General features: G+C 46.8%; 1 protein-coding gene across 4 annotated transcripts in view; it reads right to left on the reverse strand.

Moving 5' to 3' along the window:
- PRKG1 (protein kinase cGMP-dependent 1) overlaps window positions 1-17292 on the reverse strand; it is a 377420-nt gene that overhangs the window by 266978 nt on the left and 93150 nt on the right. The window contains exon 1 of one of the 4 annotated variants that reach the window (XM_051799631.1): window positions 2716-3174. The exons of the other annotated variants lie outside the window; for them this stretch is intronic. Coding sequence (XP_051655591.1) covers window positions 2716-2797 — 82 coding nt within the window. The 5' untranslated portion in view covers window positions 2798-3174. Of the gene's footprint in view, window positions 1-2715; window positions 3175-17292 lie in introns of those variants that run through there. 4 annotated transcript variants of the gene reach the window in all.

Below are 17292 nucleotides of genomic sequence, written 5' to 3' on the forward strand. Positions count from 1 at the left end.
AAACAGAAGTGGCCACATCTTCACACCCAGAGCCAACTCCAGTGTGCAACTCTCCTACCCAGCTCTACAATATCCTGAGTTCTAGCAAAGCTTTTAGAGGAAGGAAAAACATGTGTGTAATTGGCTTATAAGGTCCCTGTGGGGTTAAGAAGAAGATGGGAAAAACCAAGACATTCATGCCTTAGTGTGGAAGGCATTTTCATGCTCCACTTTTTCAGCTGTGGAATATTTCTTTTGGAAAACAGTCACTTACAAGTAAACTCTGGGGGATTTTTTTTTTTGCCCTTACAACAATAAATATTTCCTGTGAATTAGTGTTCTGAAAATCTCAACCGGTGGTTTAGAGGTTCAGTTTCATCCAGATAAGCATCCAGGATCTCAAGTGTGTATCAAGGTTCCTTTGATCTCCACTCCAGACTAGGAAATCCTAGGAGAAAATGCTCTCTTGCAAGATTGCCGCTATTCCTAAATTTTTGCCAAGGTAGAAATAGTTTATTCCTTCAGTAGTTTTACTTCCAGCTTGGCTGCAAACGAGACGTACGAACAATTTAAAGGGAGGAATTCAACTAAGAGATCAGCTTGGATATACATCAATACACAGGGAAAACTCTCCGGAGGCCTGAGGCTTTCCAGAGTCTCTCAGAATTAAAAACTCGTGTGGGCTTATTAGAAATTTGAGGTGGTGGGCATTGAACAACGTAGCCATTGTTTGCATTGGACTGATCTTACTGAAAAAGCTGGCAAAAAATAGGATTTAGAGATTTCTCTCAGTCCAGAGGCTGGTGATCTTGGAGAGACTCACATCAGACCAAGCAGGAGTGATAACTAAATATTTGATATTAAGCCCAGAGCCACCCTCAGGTCCTTCAACCCCGGCCACAATGGGCTAAGCCAAGATGTTGTGCATCAGCCTTTCCCTACCCCTTGCAGAAGAGGCCTGGAAATGACAGAAACCTTCCCTGCTGCACAGTTTGTGCTGCCAGGTTTCCACCTCCCCCTCCCAACGCGTGCTCCCAGTAATGAGCAACAGCGCAAAGGACCTGCTGGTTCTTCACTGCAGCAACAAACCCTCTGAAAGTAATGAAAGGGGAGAGCAGGGACCCAAATCTCATGTTTTATTAATGTCACCCACGGCCTCGGAAGGTCAGATACATGCTCTGAGTTGCAGGACTGAGGGTTTCTTAACAATGGAGAAGCTCCATCCACTTCAAAGCACAGAGGAAATTTGTATCAAGTCCTGTTCTCCAGGAAGGAAGAGGGAAGGCAATCCAATTATCTCCCCAGACAGGAGGAGGAGCTTTGTGTGAGTAACCAGCACCTCTGGACAGATGAGGGTATAAGGCACTGGCCAATGTTGGGTCCTGCTCATTTTCTGTGCTGGGGCACATCCCACACAGCTCGAACAATGTACTGCTCTGGAAACACCAGCAACACCAACACAGTGTGTCTGACAGCTGGGAGGGCTGGGGGTCTTCAGCCTGGAGAAAAGAAGGCTCTGGGAAGACCTTGGAGCCCCTTCCAGGGTCGAGAAGTGGTTTATAAAACAGAAAGAGATGAACTTTTTATATGTTCAGACTGCGACAGCACATGGGGAAATGGCTTCCCACTGAAAGGGGAAATTTAGGGCAGATGTTATGAAGAAATCCTTCCCTGTGAGGGGGGGGGAGCCTGGCACAGGTTGCCCAGAGAAGCTGTGGCTGCCCCTGGATCCCTGGAAGTGTCCAAGGCCAGGTTGGACGGGGCTTGGAGCAACCTGGGCTGGTGGGAGGTGTCCCTGCCCATGGCAGGGGGTGGGGGGAATGAGATGAGCCTTCATTTCCCCTCCAACCCAAACCACTCTGGAATTCTGTGACTCTATAGTGTGGGATCCAGCACTTTGATTTGCACCAGATAATACCACAATCATCAGGTGTATCCTGAATGAGGAAACCCAAACCCAGCCCTGCCAGAAAACCACCTTCTCAGTGCTGCCTTGCAGGAATAGGAAACGGCAACATAAAGGGCTGATTTCAGATCTGGTAAAAAATACATTTTTTTATCATTTTCTACTATTATATACTGACTGTGGGTCAAGACATGGGAAATGAAAGACATCTCAGCCAGTGGGGTGTTATTGGGTGCCCTCCAGCAATGGCCTGGATACACCTCCTCACAGACACAGCCCCCAGCTACCCAAACCCGCCAGATTAATCCATAAACTATTATCCCCACCACTTTTCTTCAGTGAGAGCGCACTGTCCTTCTTCCAGGTTCCTGGAGAAGTTCACAATTAAGAAATTATTACTAATATTTTCACTATTTAAACTACCTGGTTGAAGCTGACGGCAGACACGCTGGGATCCCCTCAGGGCGCTGTGACCGGCCCGGGACCCCTCAGACAAGGGGCCCGTAATGGCGTCTGCGACACAAAATGGCGCCCAGTGGGTTCCCCCCCCTCAAGCCGCCATTTTGTGAAGCGGGAGGCACTGAGCCCCAAAACGAGCATTTTAGGGGCCTCCTGCCAAACTCTGCAGGCTTTTTGTTTATTATTTAGATAAAATAATCCCATCAGAGATGTATAAACACTGTTCCTTCAGGAGCTCAATGATTTAACAAAGCCCTCGTCGCTTTGAAATGGCTTTTTTGCTCTGCTGTTGACAGCTGGGTTTTGCCTCATCTTTGGTGAACTCTATGACTGAACGGTGGGCCAGAAGGAGAAAAAAAAACCTAACTCACCTTGTTTTCTCTCAGTATTGGTGTGTCTGAGGCTGCCCGCTGGCATTGGTACTCGTAACACAGAGCAGAGAGACAGCACCATTTCCCTCCTTCCATTTCAAGCTCTCATTTCGAACCTTCTTAATCACCAAAAATCCTGCTGTCCCACCTTCCCTGAGGCTGGAAGCACTTCAGCCAGCCTAGAAATCTCTTTGGCTGGCCACAATGTTTAATCAGAAAGGAGCAGAAAACCACAGCAATAACCTGCAGGAGCCCACAAAGCCGTGACCGGACCAGGATGGAACTTCTCCCACCTGAGGGTCTGTGTCCTCCACGGCCACTGATGAGGGACAGCAGCAAAACAAACCGTTCTGCAACTTGGGCTTAATGTCTTGAGGTTTAACACCCACAGCCAGTCATTAAATAACAACTTTGGGGGTTGAGATCCTGAGGCAAAAATCCCATCCTTGGAGGAACGTCCGATCCCCCTGAGCTACGACCCAGGAACTCACAGGGGAGAAGGGATGGAGGACAGCCCTGTCCCCAGCAAGGCTCAGCATCTCTGTGTTCAGTAGGGGGCCCATGCTCATAAAATACACTTCTGGGAATAATTTAGCAAGCTTTAGACTTCAAAAAGTAAATGGTTTTTCCAAGTCCGGCGATTTCTGAATTCCTGCTCGTTTTTCAAGAAAAAAAAAAAGCAGAAATGCTTTATGTTTACAGGTCAAAATATTAAAAATAAGTGCAAAGAATCATAGAATCACCAGTGTTGTAAAAGACCTCCAAGATCATCAAGTGCAGTCATCAACACAGCACCACCACTGTGTTCACCACTAAACCAAGTGCCACATCCACATGGGTTCTGAACACTTCCAGGGATGACGCTTCCCTGGGAAGTTTGAAGCTACTAGGGGAATAAATATGCCCATCTAGTTTCATTCATTTAAATATTGTTTACGTACTTGAAATACATCAGGAATTTTGAGTGAGTGTAGTAACTTGAGAAGGAGTTTTAGTTCTCACACTTCCTTTGGTGCCATTTGCCCTACATCTGCCTATCAAAACTTACAAGGATACAGCAGCCCAGATGTGCAGAAGCCTTTTGTTTAGTTAGCTTGAAAGCGGATTTGATGCAGTGGTATAATATTTCAGTTATGAAGGCTATTGGCTTCTTAGCACAAAGAAAAATCCAGAAATTATATGACATTCCTGCCTCTCTATGGCCCTTATGCCTAATGCTTACAGGATTTATTAATCCCCTTGGGGCAATTTAAAGAACATAAACTAAATCCAAGTGTAGCGTTCACCTGGTGCCTATTTCTGGGTGTTTTAGATTTGGTATTTATTTCATTTAAGTAGTGACTAATTGCTAAGATGTTACACCAGCACATCCAATCTTTGTGTACAGAGAGGTATTTTCAGCTCTTCTCCAGCTGTGGCTCTTCTTGCATAGCCTGAATTTTGCAGCCTAAGATTGCAGCAAAATGCTCAAAGCAAAGGAAAAAAAATTTCACCTTCCCAGAAAATCACCGGAAATAATCCCAGCAACATGTAAACTACACAAATGATCCATCCTTTTCTTGCTTATAAGACTCACTAGCATTTGGGAAGCTGGTAATCCAAGGGGAAGCTGAATTTGATTTTCATTAAGAGGTGCTGGCGCTGTCCACACAGATCTGACTATTGACCTGTTGTTTATATCTCCAGTGAAGTCTGTAGTAACTTAAGGGCTCCTCACTACCACCAGCAGAATGGGAATGTCTGATCTGACACTTAACCAATACTCACATTTCTCTCTGTACAATTGAAAAGGATTTCAAATTGCTTTTTCCCCCCTTCTGGGATACCAAACACTGCCTTAAGTCCTTCTATTTGTCATCCAGAGAAGCTGTGGCTGCCCCATCCCTGCAAGTGTTCAGCCCCAGGTTGGATGGGGCTTGGAGCAGCCTGCTCTAGTGGAAAAGTGTCCTGCCCACGGCAGGGGGTGGAACAAGATGGTGTTTAAGGGCCCTTACAAACCATTCTATGATTCTGTTGTGGTTAGAGCAGCTTATTTTTTTTTTAATTCAGTACAGCTCCTGCGGCTCTGGACCAAACCCAAAACTTCGTCTAATCTGCACTTTTAGACTTATTAACCTATTCAACTGCTTAGCCTTATAAGTAGGACTTCTGCTGGTATCAAAGGATGTTCTGAATGGAAAAGTTCTACGCTTGACAAAAAAATCACTCCTCCATTGCAGATGAAATTCAGTTTTCCTGTCTCAGCAAGCACACGGTGAGGGCAGAAGGCCGTGGTGGCAGCACTGGTTTAACCCACTCACAGCATGGGTGCCCAAAGCACAAGTATTCTCCATATCAAATGGTAGATCAGCAGCAGGTCTAAGGTCCAAAGCAAAACTAGCCCTTTTGTCCCAAATCTAACAGCTTTCCCACATCCAAAGGAGGGCTACAAAGAGGGTGAAGGATCTAGAGGGAAAGCAGTTGAGGTCTCTTGGTGTGTTCAGCGGGAGAAGAGGAGAATGATGTCAGACCTCACCAGGGTCTGCAGCTCCTCCCGAGGGGCAGCTCCGATTTCTGCTCCCTGTGAGCAGGGACAGGACCCAGGGAATGGCTGGAGTTGTGTCAGGGCAGGCTCAGGTTGGATCTCAGGAAAAGGTTCTTCCCCCAGAGGGTGGTTGGCACTGACCAGGTTCCCCAGGGCAGTGGGCACAGCCCCAAGGCTGCCAGAGCTCCAGGAGGGTTTGGACAACGCTCTGAGGGACAGGGTGGGATTGTTGGGGTGTCTGTGCAGGGCCAGGGATTGGACTGGATGATCCCTGTGGGTCCCTTCCAGCTCGGGGTATTCTATGATGTCCTCCAACCAACATGACCAAATCCCTCCTACTGCTCTGAGAGTGATCGTCCTAAAAGCAGGAATAGAAATGTCTTGGGTCCTGAGAAGAAAGAAGGGCAGCGTGGGGAGCAGCCTCATTCAGAGCCCCATCCTGGCTCTGCCGAGGAGGTGGCAGAGCAGGGCAACAATCCTTTGAAATCTCTTGGATTTGGAGCCTGTCAGACAGGAGCACTGCCGGAAAAAACTATTTGAAACATTGGCTTTAATAGGTGAAACAGATGCCAGCTTGCCTAAAAATGCAAATGAAACTCGTCTCTGGATTTCACAGGGAGCTGCTTCAGCTCTGTTGGGAGACTTAGATATCAAGTCTACTTTCTTCATGAACTCCAGCCCCATGTCTGCTCCCCAGCCATGGCTGGAGTGCAGCTGACACTGCTGGGACAAAGGGACAGCAAAACACCAGCATTTATCCATCAGAAAATGCACCCGGCCCACAGAGAAGGCACAGCCCTGGGAAATATTGCACCCTCGATGGATTTTACAATCCAGGGGGGTCACGCTGTCTGGAATACTACAAAAACATATTTCATCTTCTGGGAGCTGATGAACACGGAATATAAAGCACCTCTGCAGATTTTCAATTCAGGAATAGAGTTGGAAGCTTATAAATTGCTCTGGCCGCAGCATCCGCCGCTTAAATCTTTATAAGCCAGAAGCTGATCTGGAGCTCTCACAAAACAAAGGACCCTGTCTTGCATAAAAACCATCTTGGGCCAAATCCCATCTTGGTTGCGGTGGCAGAGTCTCACTGACACGGCAGGTGAACTGGTCTGGCAACGTGGCAAATTTAAAAGCTCTCACCAATGAAAGAGTAGAAGATGTCACAGACCTCACTAATTTCAAAGATTCCAAACAGATCCCAGGCGTCTCCAGTACCTGAAGGGGGCTTACAAGAGGGCTGGAGAGGGACTTTTCACAAGGGCATGGAGCGATAGGACAAGGGGGAATGGCCTTAAGATGAAGGAGGGCACGTTTAGATCAGATGCTGGGAAGGAATTTTTCCCTGTCAGGGTGGTGAGGCCTTGGAACAGGTTGCCCAGAGGAGCTGTGGTTGCCCCCTGTGTTCCAGCTTGGACAGAGCTTGGAGCAATCTGGACCTATGAAGGGTGTCCCTGCCCATGGCAGGGAGTGGAACAAGACCAACTTCAAGGTCCTTTCCAACCTAAACCATTCTGTGGCTCCTTGATTCTATGTTAATAGGAAGCTCTAAAGCCTCACAAAAAAGTTTAGGAGCGCTCCTGAAAGGATTCTCCTGGAGAATAAAATGCAGTGCCAAGTGTTTCCCATGGTGCGTGTCATATCACGGCAATCACACCAACAGAAAGGGGAATCTCCCCTTCTAAAAGCTCCAATCAGGAGCACCTACTCCAATTCCATGAAAATTAAACATTGTGCCAGCAGTCCTTGCCATGGGAGCTATGCAGATGTTGCCACTGAAAACCTCAGACTTCCTATAATGTCCTGGAACCCATGGATCAGTCCTGCCTGAACAAGCCTCATCAGAGGGTCAGACCCCAACTATGAGCAACAGGATCCCCTCCTGTCTCCAGCTCTCAGACCCATCCACCAGTCCAGGTCAGACAGAGCAGCCCAGGCATGTTCTACAGTCTGCCTGGCTTTAGAATCCCAGAATGGTTTGGATTGGAAGGGACCTTAAAGCTCATCTCCTTCCACCTGCTGCCATGGGCAGGGACACCTTCCACTAGCCCAGGCTGGCCTTGGACACTTCCAGGGATGGAGCAGCCACAGCTGCTCTGGACAACCTGTGCCAGGGTCTCCCCACCCTCCCAGGGAACAATTCCTTCCCAATATCCCATCTAACCCTGCCCTCTGGCAGTGGGAAGCCATTCCCCCTTGTCCCGTCATTATGCCCCATCTAAAAAGTCCATCTCCTTTCACCTCATGAAATCTCATTAGTGACCCTCAACCACTTTGCTGTAGGTGGGTAAAAAGAAAAGATGATACATAAAAATATGGATAAAGATATATCACCTCCTCCAGGTCATGCTCCTGATAAACACAACCATATGGGAAATGCAAGCACAACGAGCATCACGACAAATAAACAACGCGCTAATTAACGCTCCCCGTAGGGAAACACTGAGTCATCACAACCTGTCCTCCCACCCCCACCAGAAGCAGTGGGAAACCAGTAGGAGAATCTCATCCAGAGAAACAGGACTTGGATGGAAAACTGCACTATGACTGTGGCCCACAAAAGAAGAGCAGTCTCGAGAAGTCCTCGCAGAGAAAGCTACGGGTGAAGGAACGACCACAGTGATACCCAGAAAAGAGGTGGGAAAGACCTGACAGAGCTGCCAAGTGGAGAACTCTTTGAAGATGAAGAGGTCAGACATCAGGAAGGCACCAGCACCAGACCATATCCCAGAGAAATCCCCACTGTACATTGAAGGCCTCACGCACCTCCTCATCCCGCTTAGCCCGAGAGGCTGCAGGCAGCCAGGAGCACTAGAGGCTACAAATCCCAGACAGAAACACAGTGCCTGGTTGTAAGAAAAGGAATGATTTTGATTTAAAAAAAAATAAAAAAGAAGTGTCTTTTCTTCATTCAGAATGCATAAAGTACCTGGGTGAACCCATAAAAACGCCGAGAGTCTTCTTACCTACCCCAAAACTTTACTGCAATTATGTACCTTGTGTTTAATCAAATGTAGTGTTTTAAATATGAACTTCATTTAGCTGGTTTAATAACAAAATCTGAAGTTAATCGCTACGGGCAACTAACCCTCTGCCATCAAAAAAATAAGGAATTGACCCATTATGCCTCCAGAAAAGCAGTTAATTGCTTAAAATACGCAGGCTGATGTTTAGGAACAGCTTGAATTTTTTCCATCTGCAGTGAAAACCATCTGTTCTGCATGATGGATTTCATGACTTTTCAGGTCCATTTCTAAATTGAAATGGATGTTTTAATGATGAAAAATGGGGAGAAGTGATGAATACTTCATTAAAACACATTATTCCCCTGTCAAATTTCTATTCTCCTGACTGTAAGCAAAAATAATGTCTGAGCAGAGCTAATGTCTTGGGTTATCAGGACTGCAGATGCCTCTTGGCATTTGGTTGAACAAATAAGCTATTTCATCAACCTGCAAACAAAAATGATTCAATAAATTGGAATTTCTTTCCCTTCTAATGAAAACCAGAGTTTTCAAAGTCTTTCAATTACCTCCACGGAATGCAAAAGGCACCGAAGAGACGCCTTTTCTCCCCTGTTTGCTTTGCACCGTCCCTACCACCGAGGAAAGGCACGTTAAAAACGTCAGCAGGCTCACAGGAGGGACTCATCCAGCCCTCCCCTCTGCAAACTGTATGTAATTATTCCAATAAGACGGGAGGATATAATTTCCTACCAACGCAGGCACACGATGAGGAACCGGGAGACTGGAGGGGAAACATTCGTGTCTATCACCCAAATAAACACGACCTGGTTTTCTACAACGTCTCTCAGTATATTTGCCAATTACCAAGTATTTTTGGACTGAAGGAAGTGTTTGCTCAAGCGCAGAGAAATGATAACATAAATATCCAAACAGGGCTTTCTTTTGTGCTCAGGCAATTTATTAAACCAACAAGACGTGCCATGAAATTGGAAAAAAAGAAAAAAAAAAAAGCTGGAAGAGAGTGACTGTATTAGAATTCAGAATAAAATACCCAAAGCCTTCAAAACCATCCGAAAGCAGCAGAAAAAAACATGCAAGTCCCAAGGTGCTCTGCTGTCCCACTGGACTGGGCTCACCAGGCTCTGCTTCTGCCAAGACTTTCCAAATTAACATCTGACTTTCTCGTTGTGCCACCTCCTGAATGCACCAGGAGACTTAAAAACATCTGAGAGTGAAAGGGTGCCCTCGATAATCGATCCCCTTTTCAGACATGGAAAGGATCAACAGACATTTACAAAAGCCTGAGCCTGTTTACGTAGCTTGATGTTTCCTATCAGAACAATTTTTTATTGAAATGCCAAAATGCTACCTCAAAGCTAATCCCTGAAAATAACACGCCAAAACACATGGAAAAAGCACTGGAAAACTCCAGGCAACAGGTGAAGTCCACACAGCCTGTTGGTATAAATTTCCCCATCCTCAGGTGGGCTTTGACACAAATACTCTTGTCTAAATCTTCCTCTTGCTCTCAGAAAAAAAATCAGAGTCGTGGGGACACCCAGGAAAATTAAAGCAAATTAACTTTAGACATAAAGATGTGGGACACAAATCCTTCCCCCATGTTTAGGGAACAGCCCAACATTCGGAGTCATTCCCAAATGAGGCCCAGGAAGAGCTCCATGAAGAAAGTTTCTTTAACCAAATAAGTTATTTAACCAAATATGTTCTTTAACCAAACAAAATAAAAACTACTCCGCTACACCCCAATACCCAACTGAAAATCATGTCCTTTTATTACACTGGAGTAGTCAATACACCTGACTGAATCAGGCAAACCTCAGCTTGTCCACAGGCACAGAGGGATTCCTGGATTCCTCCACATTCATCTGGACAGGGCACGGGGAAGGGAAGGATGACAGTGGGGATGCTGAGCAATCGATACCTAATGAAGTAGCTTTACAGTAATAATGTTTTCCTCTCTCAGGGCCTGTTTCTTTTCTCCATAATTGATTTTGCACTAAAGTTTTGAGATTGCAGAAGCAGCCTCAAAAATCCCTGCTCCGAAAACCAGCCAGTTTATTCCTCTTCTGCCTTCTCCCAGGTGGAAGACATTCCACTGCTAGTGCTGCTCAGGTGCTGAGCTGGGATTTTAATCAGCCACTGTGGTTTTTCCTCTGTTTCTACAACATAAGACTTTACAAACAAGTTCTCTCTGCTCATAGAGCTGTGCCAGGGCAGGGTCAGGTTGGATCTCAGGGAAAGGTTCTTCCCCCCGAGGGTGGTTGGCACTGCCCAGGCTCCCCAGGGCAGTGGGCACGGCCCCAAGGCTGCCAGAGCTCCAGGAGGGTTTGGACAACGCTCTGAGGGACAGGGTGGGATTGTTGGGGTGTCCTGGGCAAGGCTAGAAGCTGGACTACTCCACAATCTTTGTGGGTCCCTTCCCACTCTATGTTACTACTCACACCCTTAGCTCAAGTTTGACAGTGCCATCAGCACCCCTGCTGCCCAAAAAAACCCACACGGCACATTTATCTCAAAAATACCCCATTTCACACATCCAGAAAGGGGAGGTTCTGAGGGGATTACATCAAAAAGCACCCAAAAATCCTTTCCTGGCAGTCAGGAACATCGTGGCAAGCCCGTAGGTGAGTGCCAAAGGCGAGGAGCAGTGAGTGCTCCCCGCGAGCAGAGCTGCCGGCGCCTCCGACACCAGGCCTGGCACCAACATGAAACACGGCTCTGCTGGCTCCAGGAGCTGCCAGAGACAGTATCAACTCAGCTTTTGATGCAGATAGAAAAGTGCTTTGGGTAAAACATCTGTCTGTCATTAATTTTCCTCCACAGCACCAAAGCCAGGCCCGTCCTGCGGGCGACCCCAGGACGTGTGTCTTATGCACGGCAGAGCAGCCATCTCATGGAGTAACTGCTGTGTTGCTCTTGGATCCAGACCTGAAACTTTTCTACCATAGTTTAAAAAACACCATTTGGAGCCAAAGGGGATACGAGGATTTTCGGTTTGGGTTTATTTTCCTTTCTGTGAGTATATTCCATATATAGTCCTCCTCCTAAACTCAGAGCTCTTCCATATGTAATATAAGAAGGAAGGCAAGATTTAGAAACACACCAGATAGCTCTGAGAACTAAGAACAAAAGAATTCAACAGGATAAATGTAAAGCACATCAAAATCTACCCTTTCTTTAAAAAAAAAAAAAAAAAGGAAATCAAGAATAAAATATTAACTACGAAACAGTTTGCTTAAAATATATATATTTTAAGCCAAAAAATCTGCAAGTAGAAGTTGTTATTCAATCTATTCTCTCACTTTAAAGAGCTGCATAGCCAAAGACTTCACGTGGATCAGATTTTGAAGTGCCCTTTCCACAGGGATGCCTGCCAAAATTTTTCTTGATTCACGTTGCAGACAAACTGTTCTCCCCCTGGACAAGTCAGAGAAAAATTCCGTATAAAATCAGAGGAGGGAAGGGTACCTGAGACATCCATCTTGAAATTCTGTTAAAATAACACTATTGTTGCACTCGACTGTAGAAACAAGAGGTATTTAAACTCTAGCAATGAGAGCAGCCCTGTTTCCCAAGACAGCACTCGGTGAAAGGACAGCCTGAGGTAACCAAAGTCCATTTACAGGTTGTAAAACAACCCTGGCCTCTTAAATGTGAAAGTCAGGGGCACTTCCAGAAACACTGGTTCCGTGGCATTTGCTTCCTCAACAGGAGATTCCCTTTAATTCCTCCCCACCCTGAATGTGGGTGTAAGCTCCTGGTGTGGATCTCTGCTGTCACTTCTGGAATCTGCAGGCACAGAATCCTGGAACGGGTTGGGTTGGAAGGGATGGTGAAAGACATCCAGTGCCACCCCCTGCCATGGCCAGGGACACCTCCCACTAGCCCAGGTCGCTCCAACCTGGCCTTGGACACTTCCAGGGATCCAGGGGCAGCCACAGCTTCTCTGGGCAACCTGTGCCAGGGCCTCCCCACCCTCACGGGGAACAATTCCTTCCCAATCTCTACTTTAAATCTCTCATCTTACAGTTTAAACCCATTCCTCCTTGTCCTGTCACTACCTGCCTGGGTAAAAAGTCACTCCCCCCTCTTTTTCCAAGCCCCCTCCAGGCACTGGAAGGCCACAATGAGTTTTGCCTTCACTGTCCCCGAAAAGGCCGTGGCGATTTTTCTCTCCGCCAGGAAAAACAAGTAATAAAAGAAAGCAGCCAAGAGCAAGAGGCCACAGGGGAGAGGCAGTGCCCACTGCCAGCCAGCTCCCACCGCAGGAAAGTCTTCAATCATCCAAAAAAATGTTGTTTCCCCACTGCAGCACCAAAAACACCTTTCAGATCTGAAGGAAAGATCTTCAGATCTGAAGAAAAGCAGCACCACAAGTGCCCGAATACATCACAGTCCGTGGGGTTTGTAACCCAGCTCTCCAGCCTCTCCTTTTTTCCATGAGCAGGAAACCTGAGAAGTTCAGTTCCAATCCAGCACATCGTTGTGCTAATTCTGCCTTTCTGGGAAGGAGGGGTTTGGTTTTCCTTTCTGTGATTTCTATTATTTTCCATGTTTCCATCAGCTGGAAGCAATGCTGTGACACTTAGTTCTGCTTCTCCCTTCCTCTAAAATTGCATTTCTATTATTATCTAGACTGGAATTCCTGCTGATGGATTTGTGGCAGGATCAGAACTTTAGGCTACCAAACAAGGAGAAGAAAGGAGATCCAGTACCTAAAGGGAGCTGACCAAAAAAAAGATGGAGAGACTATTTAGAAGGGCCTGGAGTGGCAGGACAAGGGGGAATGGCTTCCCACTGACACAGGGAAGGGTTAGATGGGATATTGGGAAGGAATTGTCCCCTGTGAGGATGGGGAGGCCCTGGCTCAGAGAAGCTGTGGCTGCCCCTGGATCCCTGGAAGTGTCCAAGGCCAGGTTGGACGGGGCTTGGAGCAACCTGGGCTGGTGGAAGGTGTCCCTGCCCATGGCAGGGGGTGGAATGGGATGAGATTTAAGGTCCTTTCCATCCCAAACCATTCCATGATTCTCTAACCTCTCATATTAACAATTCTCTTGGAACTGCAGACCTCTGAGTAGATTTTTTTTCTTTTCCCTAAGAAAATTATTTTACAGAAACACTATTTACAGAAATATTTCAGGCAGTGCTGGGCAAAGCCACTTATTACAGCAATTCTTCTTCCATCCCAGTCTCTGAGGTTTGCAGGGAAGGACACATTTGGCTGTGAAATGAATGCTCACAGGAAGATCAACAAGATCTTTCTCCAAGATGGACACAAAATTAGCATCAAAATCCATAACCTTTAGGTAAATGGGGACATGCCCTGCACAAAAGCCTCCTTGTTTCTCTAGGGACACTGGCTCTGCCTGTCTGGGTTTCTGAGGCCCTGAATCTCTGTGGACTCCCACCCTGGGAGAGGATTTCAGTGCAAGACACGGCGAGGCAGAACACGCTTTCCAAAAATACCAAACCGAGATTACATAAAACGAGTGGGAAGAACTGAAAAAGCAGGAAGGCTTTTGATCAAACAATTTATGGCATTTCTGACTGGGAATGCAAATGAAATAATATCAGTGACCTTAAAAATGAACTGAAGCAAGGGGTCCTTGGAGGCACAGAGTCAGAATAGAAGCCTTTTTTTCTCTGAGGGTGAGATAATGCTTGGACTAGAGCTTTTTAATACATTGTGCTCAGTAAATTCAGTTCAAGCACAAAACTCCCGTAGAATATTTGATTTTTGGCATCTTAACTACTACATTGAATTCCTAAACCAGTCTGCAGTAAGTTACATTTTTGAAGCTTCAGAACACTTATTTTCTGGACATTTGTGCTCACTCAATTCTCATTTTCACAGGCATTAAGTGACAAATAAAAGCAGCTGTTCTGAAGGGTGCTTTATTTTCCTTTCTTATGTAATAGCCGTGGTCTGCTTCGATTTTTTTCCCATAGGAAACTGCTGATGGTAGCAGTGCCCAAACTTTGGAAGGAACATCAACAGACGGGACGTGGAAAAAAAAAACCTCCCGCCCTGGTAAACGTCATTTGTTCCTGTGTCACACAATGCATTCCCAAGAAACCCTGAAGTATAATCCAGCCAGATTTACTTTTTGTGGTGGTATCCAGCATCTGGATACCTTGCCAGTGATGCCTGGCTTCCAAAGGAGACCTCGCCTGCAATAATTTGGGCAGGAAGCAGAAAATGCAGCCCCTTCATCTGCCAGGTGTTTCCCAAAACAGCACTTTGAGGTTTTTTTCCTACCTCTTCTCCAAAAGTCTCCCTCCTTTTCACACAAGCTGGTGCTTGACATCTCTTGCTCTTCTCTTAGTACCTTTTTCTCTTGGGAACAGCTTTGCTAAGGACACTGCTCATTTAAAAGGAGTGGATATGGAAGGCAGACATTTCCCTGGCCCTCTCAGACCAGGGGAGCCTGGAAATTGTGCAAGCACAGGAACACCAAACTTGCTCCAAATCTCAACATCACTGACATTCACGGAAAAATGGAGATGGCTGGTTTGTGGGTCCCTTGGGAAAAGCCTCTCCCAGGATAATTTAGTAACAACAGTTTCTCTGCAGAACCATTTCTGCTCCTAAGAATTACCCAAATAAGAGCTCTCGCAGTCTGCTCCACCCCAAGGAGAAATACAAAATACCTTTTAAAGCTTTTGAGAATGGAAAGCTAAAAAGAAGCTACAGGAGAGGTTTCTAGATGGACCATACACACAAAGAGCCATGAAGGAAGGCTTGGCAGAGTCCTGTTCCAAGGTGGTTGGCACTGACCAGGCTCCCCAGGGCAGTGGGCACAGCCCCAAGGCTGCCAGAGCTCCAGGAGGGTTTGGACAACGCTCTGAGGGACAGGGTGGGATTGTTGGGGTGTCTGTGCAGGGCCAGGGGTTGGACTGGATGATCCTTTGGGGTCCCTTTGACTCAGGATATTCTGTGATTCCATGAGCTGCCTTCTCCACTGCCACAAGATCACTACAGAAATGACCACAGAATCATCAGCCTGTTCATGGACCTCAACTAACCCCTGGTCCCACCTTGCTTTGGTTGGCTTTGAGCAGCCACATCCTGGAAAACCCCTCGGATGGGGAGCCCACAGCCTGTGGGTGGCTGTGGGTGTGCCTGGAGCAAAACCCCAGGGGTTGGAAGTCCACCTCCCCTTGCTTCTACTTAGCTAATCCTCATTTGACTTTCCACTAATCAGTGACCACAGTGACCAAATAAGTGCTAGGGCTGGAGGAATAAAGGAGAAGGTGTTTTTTCTTTCCCTTGTCCGGAATGGCTGATGAAGGACACTGGAGATTTTGGAAGTCAGAGCCTTTTCTCAGGTTACCCCAGCAGTTTTGCACAACAGACATCTCATAGCAAGGATAGCAGGGGGGGAAATCCATCACTGTTTATTGTCTATCTAAAGCTTAATTCAGCCTCAGCTCCTCTGAATCACTCCTTATTCTGTCGAGCGACACGTAAAAAAAGAAAACTCCGAACTGGAAACACAGACACGAAATCTAAAATTAACAGAAGGAAAACCTCCCCTCTGCCGTGGATTTTCTCCTGCCAGCTGAGCTCAGCAGGCCCTTTCTCATCACCCCAAACTGCTGATCATTCCCTCTCCCACATCCTGCACCCCGGACAGGGGTTGCTCCGAGATTCCCGTGGGTTGTCCCAACCCTTCCTCCAGCGCTAATAAATGTCAGGATGAAGGAGCAACACCACGTGTCCCATTGATGAGCTCCAGCATCCCTTCCACAGTGTCCTGGGCAGTGATAGCAGACGTGGACATGGAGCTGTCACAGCCACAATTATTCCCTTTCCCCTCCCCTCAAACAGGAGCCTCCTCCCCGCGGCTGCTCCGTGTTATCCATGAACACACACCCGCACAGAGCCTGAGGGGGGTTTGCTCACAAAACAGTTTAAAACTCATCCAAAATGTGCTTTTTGCTGCTGTTTTCACCCTCTGAACTCGGCTCCCTGGACAAAGCTTTCCTTTCCTGCTGCTACATCCACCTCTGCTCGGAAACTGCCTCTGCTTCGGAGGCACCAGTGGCTGCCTGAACTCCTGTATCAATTGGGATGCCAAGGGAGCAGCGTTCCATCAAAATTCCCAGTCAAGGTTTGGCAGCTGGCACAGCAGCTCACAAAGGCACGTAGGAGTGTAACTAGATGACAGCTACACAGTGGCTTTCCAGCACAGAAGCAGCAAAAATAATATGCAGGCAGCGTGGAGCGGGCAGGCTCTCGGTGCCAGCTACAAATCTCTGCCAGTTAAGGCAAACAACCATTTAATTTGCTTGCAGAGAGGGAGATGATGGACTTCTCATTCCAAGCGGCCCTTAGAAGGTCAGCAGTGAAAGAGAAATATGGAAAAATAATGTAAATATTCAAACCAAGATGGGCTTTGACGTGCTCAGAGGGCCGGATTCACAAGGACAAGCGGAGGCTGAAAGATCAACACACCAAAATCCAACCCAAGCGCAGAGGAGCCCCACAAAGCAGTAACAAACCCCATCCCAAATGCTCTGGACACAGATGATGCCTGAGCTGTGCAACTGCCCTGCTCCCAGATTCACAGTTTATTCCTGTACTGGTGTTTAAAACTGAATTCCCTACACACAAGGACTCTGTGCCCCCACTGTTCACACACTGGAAAGTGAAGCTCCAGCAGCTTCCCCTCCACCACCTTCCCAGTCTCTGGGACTTTGGACAACTTCTGCTGAAATTATGGTCACATAAAATTTACACAGGAGTTCAGGGAATGTCAGCAATTACCACAATGACCTCAAGGCTCAGTGAGGAATCAGGATTAGAGGGAGACTTGTTTTTCTGCAGTAATTTAGTAGCAGATGGTGACTTTTATTTAGACCTTCTGAAGAAAAGTAGCCTTGAAACGGGCACTTTACCAGCTTCATTAACATGTTATTGAGGGGGAATATTAAATGTCGAAAGCAGGGACAATTCCCAGAGTCTCACACAATCCCTCACAAAGCAAAACCCTTTCTTGAGATGTGAATCTCCAACTTGTGCTGTTTCGTCCTCTGTGCTTTCCAGTTTTACCCTGC

The sequence above is a fragment of the Manacus candei genome, unplaced genomic scaffold (genome assembly GCF_025592945.1).
Source record: "Manacus candei isolate 608988 ecotype Guabito, Panama unplaced genomic scaffold, ASM2559294v1 h1tg000050l, whole genome shotgun sequence".
NCBI lineage: Eukaryota > Metazoa > Chordata > Aves > Passeriformes > Pipridae > Manacus > Manacus candei.